General features: G+C 35.9%; 1 protein-coding gene across 1 annotated transcript; it reads left to right on the top strand.

The window, feature by feature from the left end:
- The first annotated feature begins 11,249 nt into the window (after window positions 1-11,249).
- On the top strand, window positions 11,250-16,960 carry LOC103722524. Its single transcript, XM_008813109.4, has 5 exons — window positions 11,250-11,700; window positions 12,234-12,312; window positions 12,440-13,360; window positions 15,251-15,508; window positions 16,698-16,960. The coding sequence occupies exons 1-5, from the start codon at window positions 11,250-11,252 to the stop codon at window positions 16,855-16,857; spliced, it is 1,869 nt and encodes a 622-aa protein (XP_008811331.2). The 3' UTR covers window positions 16,858-16,960.
- The last annotated feature ends 324 nt before the right edge of the window (window positions 16,961-17,284 follow it).

Below are 17,284 nucleotides of genomic sequence, written 5' to 3'. Positions count from 1 at the left end.
GATATCTTTTCCAACACTGTCCAATTGGTTGATGGACTGGATCATGGTCCAACACTGTGACTTAAAATAAATTTGAACGGATCCGAGCCATGCATAATTACTAATCCGAACATGCAATCCAATCTTAAAAAGATCTACGATATTGTGAAATTTTGCCCATTTTCTTCTTCTTTTTTTAAGGAAAAGGAGTGCGCATGGCCCGCCAATTTAGTTCTCCCATTTTTCCTTGCTGACTATTTCAAACATGGATCACAAGTAGAATTTGTGCACAAATTTTCGGGCAGATGAAGTTGCAACGGAATAATCCCAAAGTTGCCATTATCAACATGCTAAGTGGGCATTCCTGAATGTGTTCATTCTAGAATATATATCTTGATAATCTTTTCATCACCCTGAGAAAATGCCAAATGACATATATCTTATTTTTAAAAATTTCATAAACTATTTCCAACTTTGCTACTTTATTAGTTAATCCTCTTAATATCAATGTACAATTTTTAAGAAATTTAATATGTAAATAAATATCACCACTTTGAAATGCCTTATCATATGCCTTTGTTTTCCCTATACTTTTCTCCGATAATGATCTCAAGCCGTGTTTTTGAGGATACTTCATTTTCAAGTGGCTTGATGAAAGATTAAGCGGCATTGGCTAAGAGATTTATGGCATCGAAGATAGTTGCAGCTTCTGATGCCGATGAGTCATGAGAAAACTCAAGAAGCAGGACCTATTTCTTGTCCTAAGTGACAAATAGGTGTATTATCCGAACTAAAATTTATTAGTTGTGCGGCATATTTCTATTTTTGCTTGGCGCATGGTTTTTCCAACAATTTTTTTGGTGATGGATTTTTTCTGATTATTCGCATGTGGAACTAGAGGTAGTGACTGACTTGTTAGATATGTTTTGATGTGATTAAATAATTTATGAAAATATATCATGTGGAAGGTTATTTGGCTGATAAATTTTCCCTTTTCATTACTATTCATGTGATAAGATTAGTGCATCGCCCCCAACCAAACGTGGGCATTACGGAATAAATCATTGAATTATCTTTATTATCTAAATCAATTCAAACGTTTCTATTAGTGTGCTAAGTATAATTTCCACCTTTTTCTGAGAAGAGTGTTACATTTTCCAGCTGATGCCAATCTTTTTTCTTTTTCTTTTTGGGTACTAGACCTTGATGCATCCACGGCTTATTTATTCTTGTTGTTAAGTATATATTAGTCATGACAAATTATTATTATATTTTTAGCAAACTCATGAGAAAGTATGCCAATCAATAACGACATATGAAAACATATGAAATGCTTAGCATTAAAATACGAAGAGAACATCCCTACCAAAAGAATAGACCGATGAAGCCAACAGTGACATATGAAAAGCACATGAACAAACCAATCAATATGAAGGGAATATTCTTGCCAAGAGAAATTTGAAGGAATTGATTTTTTGTCGCATAGGTTAGGATGTTAGCATCCTTAATTGCTACCAATATTATAGATGACCACCATTCTAATAACGTAGTTACAAGAAATTTTTGTTTCCCCTCTGATGAAAATTTGTATACTGATCAATAAAGAAGTTGTCTAAGTAATTAGAGAGAGAGAGAGGTAGCATTAGTGTAGGAGTAGTAAACTTATTTGAAATTTACCAGATAATACATTTTGTATTAACTTTCTTTTAGGCCAAAAGATAATATGAGAAGTTGGCATCAACAATGACATATGAAAAGCACGTGAAAAGACTAGTTTTAGAATTTGATGGGAAATCCATGCCAAAACAATAGACTGGTCAAATCAACATTGACATATGAAAAGCACATGGGCAAAGTATTCTTGTCAAGAGAAATTGAAGGAACTGATTTTTTGTCATATAGGTTAGGATGTTAGCATCCCTCATTGCAGCCACTATTACAAATAACCACCATTCTAAAAATGTAGTTATAAAAAAATTTTGTTTCCCTTTTGATAAAAATTTGAATACTAAACAATAAAGAAGTCGTCTGAGTAATTAGAGAGAGAAAGAAAAGTGGTATGAGTGTGGGAGTATAAAAACAAATTGAAATTTATCAAATGAGACATTTTGTGTTAACTTTCTTTTATAGTAAAAGATTGAAGTCCATCCAATCAAATTCATTCAAAAAACGAATACACTAACAAACAATGAGCCTACCAAGGCAGGCTTTGAAACAACCTTACAAAACTTTAGCGAATGCTAGACCAATACATTGCACCTTCGTTTCACTAGCACCCTTAGTCCAACCAGTCAATAAGAAGCTCCAATTTCCATTAGCTATAACCTGATAGTTGGAACAAGCTTTCCTTTTTAATCTCTTGTTTCTCTCCAACTAGATTGCCCAAGAAATTACCACCACTACTACTAAATCCCGTCCTCTTCACCATCTCGATTGAAGATGTCTTTCCATCCAAGTTTAATTGGAGTACTGTTTGTCTTGAAAAAGAAGGAGGTCTCGGACAAACATTTATCTCTTATAATCCAATCCCTTCTAACTAAATGGGGATGGAGATACCTCAAGAGCGACCATGTCTATGGAGAAAAGAAGTGCATAGGAATTATTACAAGTAAATCATGCTATCTCCATGGTAGAATCCTGGGAGAAGATGTTCAAAATTTTGGCGTGATGTGATCGATTCCCTCCATCCCTTTTGGAACAGGACTCATTGTGAAATTAGAACGGATATGAAATATGTTTTGGAAGGACAATTGACTGTGTGAGAAACCTCTTATGACACTCTTCCCCACTCTATTCAGATTGAATCCTGACACTCATAACTTTTCCAACACTATCCAATTGGTTGATGGATTGAATCATGGTTTAACATTGTGACTTAAAATAAATTTGGATGGATCCAAGCCATGGATGATTTCTAATCCGAACATGCCCATTGCATCGCTTAGTATCATATTGGATCACTTGTCATATATATGTTAGTATACTTGCCCTCATGCGGCGTTCTAGGATTGTGTAGTATGTGGGATATGTTGTGCCAGTTAATTCTATGTATCGCTCCACCAATTACTGTCCCAAATATAAGAGCGGTGATTTGAACGGTGATTTGATGGACATTCTCTAGTAGTTTTTCTCTAGTTGTTATCCTTGTTCGGCATACTTGTCACGCCTCCGCCTCTGCGCGGAGCACGTGAGGCACCCAGTGCCCACGTGGGGGCCACATGAGGAGGGACCGCGGGGCTCCCCTACCAGATATTGTCCGGTTCCGGGACTTCACGTAAGCGTCCTTCACCCCTCCCCGGTTTTGTTTTCCACCCAAAACGCGTCTGTAGGATTTGGAGACACCCGGCTCATATGCCCAGGCTCTGGAACGAGTCTTTCCGATGTGGGACTATTGGGCCTCACAATACTAAATGGACTATCAACTAACTTCTCATGCTACAGAATAAAATCTAGGGAGGTATGATCTTGTTTGGGCTCCAGATGTACTGCATGGCCATGAGAGACAGAAACTACTTTCCCATTGCATGGTGAGAGCTTGCATGCTGATGCAAATAGTTGCAAGGCTGATAAGAGCTACGGGCATGGAGTTGCAAAATTTGGCTCAAATCTCCGAATGATTGTTATCCCAAAAGATAAAGTGGACTACAATGTATATGCAACTCTTCCTGCAATTATATATGAACAACCAATCCAATCTCAAAAATATCTATAATATTGTGAAACTTTGACTATTTTCTTTTCTTTTTTTTAAGGGAAAAGGAGGGCCAATGGCCCACCAATTTAGCTCTCCCATTTTCCCTTGGTGACTATTTCAAACATGGATTACAATATACATGCAACTCTTCCTGCAATTATATATGAACAACCAATCCAATCTCAAAAATATCTATAATATTGTGAAACTTTGCCTATTTTCTTTTTCTTTTTTTTTTTGAGGGAAAAGGAGGGCCAATGGCCCACCAATTTAGCTCTCCCATTTTCCCTTGGTGACTATTTCAAACATGGATCATAAGTAGAGTTAGTGCACAGATTTTTGGGCAGGTGAAGTTGCAATGGAATAATTCCAAAGTTGCCTTCATAGACTTGCTTAGATGGACATTCTTGAATATGTTGATTCTAGAATATATATCCTGATAATTTTTTTATCACCCCAAAAAAATGCCTAATAACATATATCTCATTTTTAAAAATTTCATAAACTATTTTCAACTTTGCTATTTTATAGTTATTCCTCTCAATATCAATGTACAATTTTTATAAATTTAATTATATGTAAGTAAATATATATCATCACTTTGAATTAGTCAAGCTCCATAAGCATGAGAAGTTGGAATCAACAATGACATATGAAAAGCACGTGAAAAGACTAGTTTTAGAATTTGATGGGAAAATCCATGCCAAAACAATAGACTGGTCAAATCAACATTGACATATGAAAAGCACATGAACAAAGTATTCTTGTCAAGAAAAATTGAACAGACTAATTTTTTGTTATATAGGTTAGGATGTTAGCATCCCTAATTGCAGCCACTATTACAAATAACCACCATTCTAAAAATGCAGTTATAAAAAAATTTTGTTTCCTTTTTGATAAAAATTTGAATACTAAACAATAAAGAAGTCGTCTGAGTAATTAGAGAGAGAGAGAGAAAAAAAGTGGCATGAGTGTGGGAGTAGAAAAACAAATTGAAATTTATCAAATAAGACATTTTGTGTTAACTTTCTTTTAGAGTAAAAGATTGAAGTTCGTCCAATCAAATTCATTCAGAAAATGAATACACTAACAAACATGAGCCTACCAAGGCAGGCTTTGAAACAGCATTACAAAACTTTAGCGAATGCTAGACCAATACATTGCACCTTCGTTTCACTAGCACCCTTAGTCCAACTAGTCAATAAGAAGCTCCAATTTCCATTAGCTATAACCTGATGGTTGGAACAAGCTTTCCTTTTTAATCTCTTGTTTCTCTCCAACTAGATTGCCCAAGAAATTACCACCACTACTAAATCTCGTCCTCTTCACCATCTCGATTGAAGATTTCTTTCCATCCAAGTTTAATTGGAGTACTGTTTGTCTTGAAAAAGAAGGAGGTATCGAGCAAAGATTTATCTCTTATAATCCAATCCCTTCTAACCAAATGGGGATGGAGATACCTCAAGAGCGACCCTGTCCATGGAGAAAAGAAGTGCATAGGAATTATTACAAGTAAATCATGCTATCTCCATGGTAGAATCTTGGGAGAAGATGTTCAAAATTCTGGTGTGATGTGATCGATTCCCTCCATCCCTTTTGGAACAGGACTCATTGTGAAATTAGAACGGATATGAAATATGTTTTGGAAGGACAATTGACTTTGTGAGATACCTCTTATGACACTCTTCCCCACTCTATTCAGATTGAATCCTGACACTCATAACTTTCCCAACACTATCCAATTAGTTGATGGATTGAATCATGGTTTAATTTTGGATGGATCCAAGCCATGGATGATTCCTAATCCGAACATGCCCATTGCATCGCTTAGTATCATATTGGATCACTTGTCATATATATGTTAGTATACTTTCCCTCATGTGATGTTCTAGGATTGTGTAGTATGTGGGATATGTTGTGCCAGTTAATTCCATGTATCGCTCCACCAATTACTGTCCCAAATATAAGAGCGATGATTTGAACGGTGATTTGATGGACATGCTCTAGTAGTTTTCCTCTAGTTGTTATCCTTGTTTGGCATATAGAATAGGCTATCAACTAACTTCTCGTGCTTCTGAATAAATCTGTGGGGGAATGATCTTGTTCATATGGTTCCGGTAATGTGCACTGGAGTTTCCCAAGTTGTGAACTTTTACCACCCCCCCCCCCCCCCCCCCCCCCCCCCCTCCCCCTATATTGTATGGAAAATAGATATATATAAACGTTACATAACTAGCATTTTATATCTAGTCTTGATGTCTTACCGAATGTTCATCCATTGAATAGTTGGTAACGTTTATATATATATCTATTTTCCACACAATAATGCGTAAGTGTACAAGGCATGGGACTAAATATAAAACAAGTACAATACCTGCGTGATGTGCGATTTTTCTAAGATATTTCTTTTTTTTTTTTTGAATTTTAAAAAGGGGTCAAGTTTCCTCTCTCATTTCTGTTTAATAGGTAGATAAATGGTCATCAAAATCTTTGTTCAACAAAGAAGAAAAGGTCATTAAAAAATAGGAATGGAAATAAAATTTTCAATCATTAGAAATCAGGCATAAAATGAGAATCAACTCTAGAGATATGTAACCTTTAAAGATTTTCAAAACATAAAATATCACAATTTTGTGATGCTCCACTTTTCTTACATATGGCATCATCAATCATTTGGTTGTCTCAAAAGAAGTGAAATCTGCATCAGGTATAATTTTTATATTAGAAACCAAGTAGACTACCAATAAAAAAACAAGAGAAAGGTTAAACTAGATTGATATCCTTATTTCCAAATAACAATATTTTAGATTTTGCTTCACAATAGTGTTGAACACATTTGTGATTTTTTTTTTTTGCTAGACAATAGGAGGGGGGGAGAGAAAACCTCACTCGCGTAGCAGCTCCCACTGGGCCCCCCTTCCCCCCTTCTTATAATAAAACTACATTTCCACCATTTGTGAAAAATTACTAAGTATGATAGGGTAAGATTGTTAAAAAATTGCACCTCGACAATTTTTAGTAATTATTATTATTATTATTATATTAACATTTAAATATATAAATATTTTATATTAATATAAAATAATATTGCATCATTAATATTATTTTATTAAGTTATAAGAAATAATATTGGTAATTTAATATTATCAATAATTAATAACATCAATAGTATTTAATTTATAATATTAAATATTAGTATTATTTATTACTTATGTACTCTTTATTTATTATTTAAATATTAAAAAATTAATAAGGAGGGATATGGAGGCCCAAAACTGGTGGAATAGCCATTCCATTCCTCTCCATGGAATTGCTTATACCATGTGACAGGGTATAAGCAATTCCTCACCCTCTTGTTTGGTGTTTGGATGATTCGGATATCCATTATTTTGGCAGTTTTATTGTGGAGATTGTGTGGATTTTGGAGTTGCTAGGAACTTACACCGGAAAGAACGAGGAGGAAAAGTCAGCAAAACTGGTTCTTTTATTCAATGAGATTGAACCAAAAAGGAGCAGCCCTGGAATTTTCTTAGATTTTGTTTGATTTGAGAAGAGAGCTCGGCTATATGCGTGGATGCGAGTATTACGTAGTACAGACCTGGAACCTTGATGTCATAACCAATTGGAGTTTTATCAGAACAAATGCAACTGAGAAGTTTGTGGAAAAGGAAATATATAATAATTTAGTAGTGTTTCTTTTTTTTATAAATCATAGTACATGTTGTCACTTGCAAAATGCACGGTTGTATAATTAATCTTGTATATATATATTTTTTCATTCGTTATAGCATTAAGAATTTATGTTCGATATTATCTTTATTTTGACATATAAAACAAGATTTATATTAAAAGGCTTAGTTTCAAGGATTTAAGGAGACCACAAGCACATGCCTTGTGCTTCCTTTCCCCTATTTACCTTTACTTTAGTACTTTAAAGCAGGAATTTGGACCCATAGCTCCTATATCTTTTATACTGTAGTTATAGGAGTTTTGGATTTCATTGTTGTAAAATGTCTTTGAATATGTTATTTACTAACTTATGTTCTTCATCATATATTCTTACATATATAGACTAGTGTTTCTTTTTTGTTAATCATGGTGCATATCATCCCGTTGTAAAATTACCATGCATAGTTTTTTTTTTTATCATTGTAGCATCAGGAGTTTATCATTGATATTAACTTTACATTGATAAATAAAACAAGATTTTTATTAAAAGGCTTATTTTGAAGGATTTAAGAAGATCTTAAGAACATGTCTTGTGCTATCTTTCCCTTATTTCCCTCTAGTTTATTACATTAAAGTAGGAATGTGGACCCATATTTGTCATATCTTTTATACCAGATTTATAGGAGTTTTGGATTTCATTATTATAAAATGCCTTTGAATATATTATTTATTAATTTATGTACTTTATGATGTTTTCTTGAATAGATATCTATAATTTATTTGTTGATTTTTTTTAAAAAATTTTAGGATAACACGAGAATAATTCAAATCAACCAGATCTTGATTGGATTAGCTTGGGCTGGTTCTTATTTTGACTGGTATTATTCGAGTTTCAAAATTAAAAATTGATTGAGATTGGATTAATAATTTGGAGCCGGCCTCTAATTTGTACCAATTTGACCCAAGTGCATCCAATATTTGTTTATGTTTCTAGAATTGTGGGTGAAGCTATATTATATGAACTTGATTTTAGAGTTGCACATTCAACCATGCTAACATGATGATAAAAGGAATGGATTAGAGAAGCGTGCATTGGCCACGGGTCTTTCCCATTTAATTGGAAACATCTTTTTAATGAGGCTCCTAAATTGATCAATAAAATTACAAGCTAGGATTGTACTTCCAAGATTACCCATATCAACAAAATTGGATATTAGAGAAAAGGGAAAAATTAAAAATTATTAAAAGAAAAATAGAATTAATTAATCATTGGTTGTTCATTGCTATAATAAACTTAGGATGGTTTTTTTTCCAACAAGGAACCTCTATCTTTATTAAGGGTCACCGAACCCTAGTTTACCTTCAAGAAGGAATTAATAGAATTCAAAAAAAAAAAAAAAAACTTCTAAACTGAAGTCCCATCTACAAATCTCAAAAAGTTAAAAAAAAATGGTACATGTTTGACAACATCCAATAGCCTTTCTCGATAATATCATTCGAGATCTACATCCATACCTTTTTTTTTTGGATAATGTATGAGTAGCAAATCAGAAGAATATTTTGAAGGTTATACCTCCTGGAAGTTTTCGCTAGATATACTAGATAGTTCAAGGCTAAGATCATCGGATCAACTTTTTTTTTTCTGTTAAAATGCATGAAATTAGAATTAGCATCATATGCAACTTGTATTAGGAATATTGATTAAATTTTTGTTTTTGTGTCTATCTTCCTACTTTCAGAAATCTCTTGGAAAATTCAAGGATGGGCCATTGTCAAAGGCAGCAGGAATAACTATAATCCCATTGACTTAGTCCCCAACATGTCATTTCAGGGACCTTCTAAGAAGGAAAGCAGAGCTCTTGGTAGCTAAAAGAGAAGAAAACAAAGAAAAAAAAAGAAAATAAGAACATCAAGCGCACGTGGCAGCAGAGGATCTAACATCCTGGTCACCAATTCATGAGCATGTTAAATTCTCGAACAAATGGCAATTATCAATTGATCCTAGCCCTGTCTTGGGGCTTCCTTAATCCTTGTTTCCCTCCAAGCCATCCACAATAACACCCTTAACACCAAGGCAATCCTTCACATCAAACCAGATACTTTTGTTGAAATTCCAATGAAGAGGAAGAAGATGAGCACTTGTTTCATTTGCTGCTCCACACAAACAGCAGATCGAAGAACCATACCATCCTTTTATTCAAAGAACCAGAACCTCAGTTGTTTGGATTCGTTTTTCAAACGCCAGCCATATGAAAATTCTAACGAGTGCACAATCTACATACCTTATGAAGTTCACATGACTCTCACTCTATGTATAATAACTGGAATACATTCTTTTCCTTTTTAATGCAAGCATCTTTAAATGTCTACTCTGTAATCCAAAATCTGGTGTCCAGTTACATTTCAAATTCAGGTAGTTTGTTCAATAATTTTTTATAGAACTGTGGTAGACTAGTGAAACAAAACACTAACTTCTGTTATTAAAAAGATAAAATGGCACAAAGTATACACCCTTTAACTCTCAGCATATTTTGAGCTCTGATGTGCACTCCAAGTCAATTTACATTTTAAAGTGAAATTCAGATTATTGTGCTCTAAATTGCATGTGCAGTGAAAAATTCATCTCAGAATTCTTGAAAAGAAAAAGAAAAAACACGATTGACTTCAAAAACAGATGAGTATGTAATTAAAATTTTTGACTATTTCAGCCAAAGATTGAGTACATAAATTGGTTTAAGATCAGAAATTATAAATAAATATTAATATTGTATAAGGTGATCTTTACAAGAATTCCTCAGCCAATTTTTGAATAAAAAATGAGGAAGTTTTCCCAGATGTTGGTTCAATTTAGAAATGAGAAATTTATATATATTTCGAAAGTGTGTGATAAAAAAAATTGTATTGCATTTTAAAGTAATAGCAACGAAATGTTCTTGGCACTTGTTGCTGCCTGCCCGAGGCTGGAGCCCAACTTCAGCTGACCTAGAGATCGGCGAGAACTAATCTGAACAAGGTGGCCGAGGTATGGAGAAGTTGATTTCTTCTGAGGATAGCTTGCAAAAAATCTGCTTGCTGGAGAGTTTCCGATAGGAGACCCATCCGATGTATAAGTTAAAATAGGAAGGCAATAATATGGAAGGAAGAAATTTTAGCAGACTAGAGTTTGCTCTAAATGAATATCATATCTCATACTTGAGAACCTCTCGGACTACCATTTATATAGAGTAGTCCATTTTGTCGTCACCTGAGTTGATGTGATGTGCGTTAGTGGCCAGTCGTACATTTACGATATAGGCATTATTTTGCATTGGTGGTACACCGTGTTGATCATGAGCCGACAGTAATGCTGTCATAACTGTCGGTTGCCAGAACTGTCGGCCTTAATCGGCATGTGTTAATCGGCTCTTCGGCTTTCTCCGAAGTCATTCACTTCGATTTATACCGAGATCATGGAGGACAGTCCAGTCCAAGTCGACGTGTCCAATATTTTCTCTATTAGCAATTTAAATTTGAATTGAGAATAATTAGAAAAATTAGAGTTTTTCTTTTTTCTTTTCTTTTATTATTATTATTATTATTTGGCATTGTGAGGGTGCTATCTGTGAACGTGCGTTGTGGGGCTAAAGCGGATGTCGGCGGACTGTTTTCAGACATCAGTGCGAAATAGAGATCGGAAACCCAGCACGCAATTGGAAGCTTGTCCGCTGGTTCCAATGATGGCCAATGCCTGCACAGCGCGCGCCGAAATTAGTTCAAAGTAACCATCGCAAAACTTCGTGTCATTTTCACGTAATCCTCATATAATCTTTTAATTTGAAACAGGTCCCAAACCAACTTGACTCGTCCTGAAAATAATGCCAAGGGAATTATTACAAATAACACCTGATCGAACCTTTGTATTATAAGTATGTCCGCAATCGTGGAGGACGGGGGAATGGCTTCCGTTGCCTCTGACAACCCTAGGTCATGGCGGTTCACTTGGGAAAACCTAGCCCACATTCCGACCCTCCGCCTCTATCTGTTCCGCGCGGGCTTCGATCCCTCCGCCAGATGCTCGATCCTCAGGGCCTCCCTCCGCTTCGACGAATCCCTGCTCCTCGTCTCCTGGACCGACGAGGAGGAGGGGAACCATGAAGTTTCTCTCAGGGTTCCGGTTCCTAGGGTTTTGATCGATCCCGGATGCCCCATAGATTGCACGGCTAAGAGCGACCATATTGAGATCAAGCTGGTCTTGATCCTCCCCGTGGACCATGCGGTCGTGGCGAATTTCCGTGGGGTTCTTGATTCGGCTGGGGAGGAGGTGGAGGAAGATGGGGATCGGTCTTCGGATCGGTTGCTTCCACTCACTCTGGATTCTGGTGAGTCAGGGCAAGTCTAAATTCCTCTCTTTTACGCTGAATGGTTGCGGTACATTCATTAAAAATCTCATTTTCGATTATACATTGACAAAAGCTTGGTTTTTGATGTGGGATGCATAAAATTTTGATTTGGGGATTCAGTTGTAATTGGCTGTAGTGTGTAATAACTAGTAACAAAGAAAGAATATTGTAGTAATATCCTGGTTTGTCCAGCAATTTGTTATCATTATATTGAAGAGAGTAAAGTAGTGATGTTAAGTTTTGTGCAATGAGCTTGGCCTCCACCTTGTTTCCAACATTTTTCTCAAATGCTTCTTATTAAGTTTCTTCAAATATCAATGAATAGCATGACTGAATGTTAGTTCTCAAGACAGCAGAAACTACTCTATTGATTGAGGGAGGTCTTTAGGTTGTGCTCTGGATAGTTTGACTTTGGTGGACAATGGGTATACAGATTATGATTTTGATTAAATACTATAATATTTTGCTTTCTTATGTTCTTTGTTTCTATGTCCTCCAATAATGTGATTCAGATATACAGAAACTTTTTGCCGATGGTGTACATTTTTTTTGCAAGGCATGCTCAACAAAGCTGACCAGGCAACCTCTCAGGTAGAAGTTGGTATTTTTGCAATTGTTGAGGTGTAACAATTTATGTAGCCATTTTGCCATCGTCACTTTCTCTTTTAGTTGCATGATTAAATCAAACAATTATGTGAATTTTTGTTATTGTTGTCAGATGTTTTGTGGAAATGCCATCAGTGAATTGGCGAGAGGTGGCTGACAATTGGTTTGGGGCATGCTGCTGTTCTTTTGGAGGTATAAGTGAGAAACTAGTATCTGAGTACATCAACTCTTATAATTGTGCTGAGGGAACCTGTCTAGTAGATGCTGCTTCAGTTATTATCTGCAAGGATGACCTTCAGGATGATACATTTCAACAGTGCACAGAGGAGTACTCAGAGTGGAATAAACCGAATTTGATGGAAAATAATGTAACCAATGCACCTAAAGAAGGCGTCTATGGGAATCTTTGTGAAAGCATTCCTGATGCTGGTTTGACATCAACTTGTGCTGCTCAGGTGGGAAGAGTGGATTTTGATGTTGGAACAGAATCATCTGGATATAAAAATGGTACTAATGTTTTGTCTTGCCCTGTGCTTAACTCGTCAGACTGCTGTGGCACTGTTACATCATTTTCCAAAGAAACTACTAATCTGGCTCAACCTAGCTTGGATGTGATGCAGACTGCCATTGATGTGGATCTGTTGAAGCTTAACATTAAGCAATGCTCAGATGTTCTTGAGAATCCTCCTCCAGCTTCTGCAGAGGAGACATCTAAAGATCATTGCCATTGTTGTGAAGATAAAACAAACTATTCGTTAAACTTTCATCATGGAAGATCTGCACTTGGCATGTCAATAACACCGACGAAATCCCAGATAGACAATAGTCCTCTTGGAGGTGGTTTTATGATTAGAACCTCCAACATTTCAAGTGATATAGAGTGGATTGAATTCTCTTGCAGGAACTGCTTATCTCCTCTTGGGTCGTATCCTTATTCTAAAAGCAAAAATGTTCTCGCAGATGGTGGAATTCGACTATTTAAATGTTACATTTCTACTTGTGTTCCTATTGGCGGACCTCACGACATATTCAGGTCAGTTTCTATCAGATTTAGATATAAATTCTAGTGTCTGTCTTTGAACAAGAATCATTAAGTTTTAACCAGGTATGTAGGTTATAGATGTCTAGTGGCACATTCTCATTATGGCATCTAAATGCCCATTCATGCTGGTTTGAGAAAGTTTCTCGGCTTGTTGTTTGAAAGCAGTACGAAAGAATGAAGAATTGGGAAAAATCAGCAATGTTGGATATCCAACAATTTTTAAAAATTCTGCAAATAATGAATTACTTCAGGAAAGGATTGCTGTGTAATGTGTAAACATGCTGCTCGATGGACTTTCCAATGCTCACTAGTCCAGCAATCGAGGCCAACAAACAATCTATATGAATCTAATGCGCTGGCAATTCTGTCCTTGTATAGGATGCAAGTGCATCCACATGCCCCTTAGAAGTTTCTGTTATGCTTTCAGAAACAAATCACCGAAGTGTTTTTCAGCTTTTTGTTCCAGTTAGGAAATTGTCACACTAAAGTTGATATATTATTTCAAAAAGTAAGATGGGACTTATTATCAGCATGGCTCTATTGCAAACTTTTAGTAACTCATTTCCATTGTTTTAATATTTTTTGTTCCAAAAGGATGAGTAAAATAGGATATCATGCGAAGACTTGCAAACATTATTATAGATAGATAACAATGTGATCAAAGATATAGTATTATGTATTTCTTTTGTAATACTTAACATTGTTCGAACATTAAAATGTGTTGATTCAATGACACAGCAGCTATACAAGAAGATATGTCAACCCTTGACATTTTGCAATGTTGGAAGTCATTACAGGAGGGAGCCTTATGTTGATCCATTATTTAGAATTAGATGAACATCTAGGTCTATGCCTTATTCAAAAACCAAAATCACAGGTATGTGTATACATATACATTGTACATGTATATGTATAAGTGCACGCATATGCATGTCTGTGTATCTGTGTATGCATGCAGGAGCATCACTTGGTGTAATCCTGTCCCCAGTCTTGATATTGCCTGTGGCGACCTTATGAATTTACTGTCACTGTTTTCGTCTACCTTTGTTTCAGTTATTGCACATGACACAACACATTACCTTGAAACAAGCTGGTCATTTTTCCAAGCTGGCGGATAAGCTAGTCATCATCCTCCAGGAGTAGCACCTAACTATGTGCAGTTGGAGGAAACCTTACATGAGAGAGAGAGAGAGAGAGTCAAGGTGGTTGGGCACTGTATCACACTGTTGCACCTGTTTCCTCCTATTTGCAATCAGTGAAGAACTGATTGGATGAGATTTAGCAAGGTGCACTTGGTGACTTCTTGGGAGTAGAAAACCGGAAAAGGGACAGAAGATGATGGATGTGTGTGATATTTTCTGTGAAATATATGCTCTTTGGAGCCTTTAAATCCTATAAATAAAGTTGTAGCATCGATCCAAAAAAATTCTAACAATTGAGGCCAAAATGCATGCCATGCAGATATGCAATATTTGCTTATATATAACAAGATGTATGCATATGAGTCATGTCAGCTATTATATTTTATGGATACTATGCTGAAATGTTCACACATTTCTAGCAATCTCAGAATGCAATCTGTTAGATTCAAGTTCTTCTCTAAAATTGAGATCAAATATGAAACTGTTAGTGAACAATAACTCAATATAACTCAAACATGTAAGTTGATACTAATTCTTGAATGCTGCGGAAGTCATCCAACAAAAAGGAGAATCAAAGAGATTCTGTAATGTAACTGAAAGAAGCCAGCTTGCTCTTTGCTCTCATTCTGAAAGCTTCAGAACAATGAAATATTGTTGACTTTTCGTTTAGTTCCTTATTTTGATTGACATCTGAAAATTTGTTTGATACTGAAAATATTATCGTATTGACAAACTACAGGAAGCACACATTGCAAAGAGTCTTTGTACATTTTCTGCTTGAAAGTGCAGAAGACGAACTTTCATTCCGAACAGTGGTCAGGGATCTGAGAACTAAATGTCCAATGCTGCAATTGGTCCTTTTAAGTTCAAAGGCCTGGCGCTCTTCTAGCTATTGTTCTGAAAATGTTAAAAAGGGACCACTTTGTGCATCAGATCTGCAACCTGTAGTCAAGGTGTTATTTTCAGACTGTAGTACTGTCTCAGAAGTCAGTTCAAGGTATTATGTTTTTCTTCTTATTTTTTTCTTGCTTTGTCTTGCTGTTTGACTTATTAGATAGAATCAAGAAGATGGAAGGTTGTATTTATTGATCCATCACTGAGAAGTATGGCATAGATTATCCTTGAATCAATTAAATAAATATTGTTTAGTCTTTTTTATGATCTGAGATGAAATTGCAAAGTAGCCCATACCCTAGTTGCACCCATCCATTTAAGAGGAGGTTCTGGATTAGGACCTTGAGAGGTGGTCCCCAAGTGTTCATCTCAGGTAAATCTAAGGCAGTGCTCCCGCCTATTATAATATTGTATGTGTGCGTGCGTGTGTGTGTGTGTTTGTGTGTGTGTGTGTGTGTGTGTGTGAGTGAGAGAGAGAGAGAGAGAGAGAGAGAGAGAGAGAGAGAGAGAGTATGATGGTGGTGATTATTAATTTACAGTAACAGCATGTGCTGATTATAACTGGCAATTTTTTGGGTAACAAGATGCCTCTTTTTGTGTATTGCTTATCTTGCAAAGCAGACACTATAATAGCAACTTAGTCTCTCGCAATGCTCAGGAGCTTAGATGGGGGATGACTGTTTTAGGGAGGTAACCTGTTTCATTTCTGTTTTCTTTTAAATGACCAATTTCTGATGCAGACCGTGTCTCGTTGTGCATTGATTACTTAGTGCCGAGGATAGCTGCATGGAGGACTTTTGTCTTGTATTATATTGGAAAGCAGATTTCTAGAAAAATTCAATTGCTGACTTGGATTTTGAAGCAATGGATCTGCTTGAGTTGGATTATTACCGAACAATCTTCCTGCATTACTTGGTTAATTGGACCAATTCTATTGGTTCCTCATGTATCACTGTGGGTGGGTGGGAGAGGGGGAGGAGGTTGGGAGTTATTCCATATCTATGTTGTATTATGCAATGTATAGCCAATGATAGGGCTTGGGTTCAACATGGATTGTGAAAGGATTTAGATTTTTTAATGAAAATAGCTGCATGTAAGGGCTTTTAGTTTTAACAATGTTTTATTCTAGACTTCCAGAAAATATATCACTCATTACATGGTCTTTGCAGGAAGACTTCTACATAGTTTTGTCTGCTAGTGAAGGATGAAAATTATCTATTTATTATATTTCCTGGTCCTTCCATATGTTGTTGTGTTTCTGATATTACCCTTTCTTCTCCTTCTACATGCAGGCAAATAGAGGATTGGTCAACTAGAAATCATGCTGAAGAAGTGTATATGATGACACATCAAATAGAAGAACTGACAAAATACCTGAAGTCAGCTGTAGATAAACTACCACCATCTTGTTCCTCTTTGCAGGGAATGTATTTATCGACATTGGAAAGGTAGCTAATATACCAGTTTGACAGAAAATTATGAACTTCAAGACCATTCTTTTCCTGCCATCTGATATTATAAATAGTTTATAATCTGCTATGTGGCAATTGGAATCTTCTATGCTTGCATTTGGCTTTTCAAGTCCTTAAAATCTCTTTGGAGAGATTAATTCAGTCTCCCCATTCACAAGCAAATGTTGACAAAGCACAAATTGTTGTTGATGCGGTGGAACATGATTGAGTCCTCATTTATTTTACTCTCAAAGATGCGCAAACGTAATGAGATGTCGACTTCTTGACAGGGTTGAGTGTTTTGATCTTCTGATGACTTCTAAAATACCACTGTAAGCTTCGTGCTATGGTGATGTTGGTAAGTCTTTTTCTTCTCCCATATCCTCCAGTTTTCTTTGGTTTGGTGGTGTAATTTGCCTGCAATTAGG

This window comes from Phoenix dactylifera, chromosome 16, assembly GCF_009389715.1.
Source record: "Phoenix dactylifera cultivar Barhee BC4 chromosome 16, palm_55x_up_171113_PBpolish2nd_filt_p, whole genome shotgun sequence".
Classification (NCBI taxonomy): Eukaryota; Viridiplantae; Streptophyta; class Magnoliopsida; order Arecales; family Arecaceae; genus Phoenix; species Phoenix dactylifera.
This window is presented reverse-complemented; position numbering and strand designations above follow the sequence as displayed.

Bases quoted from the DNA above. Each gene is read 5' to 3' on its own strand.
- LOC103722524 (XM_008813109.4), top strand. From the start codon at position 11,250: ATGTCCGCAATCGTGGAGGACGGGGGAATGGCTTCCGTTGCCTCTGAC. The intron at 12,313-12,439 runs GTAGAAGTTGGT...TATTGTTGTCAG, and splicing joins CTGACCAGGCAACCTCTCAG to ATGTTTTGTGGAAATGCCAT. The intron at 13,361-15,250 runs GTCAGTTTCTAT...GACAAACTACAG, and splicing joins GGACCTCACGACATATTCAG to GAAGCACACATTGCAAAGAG.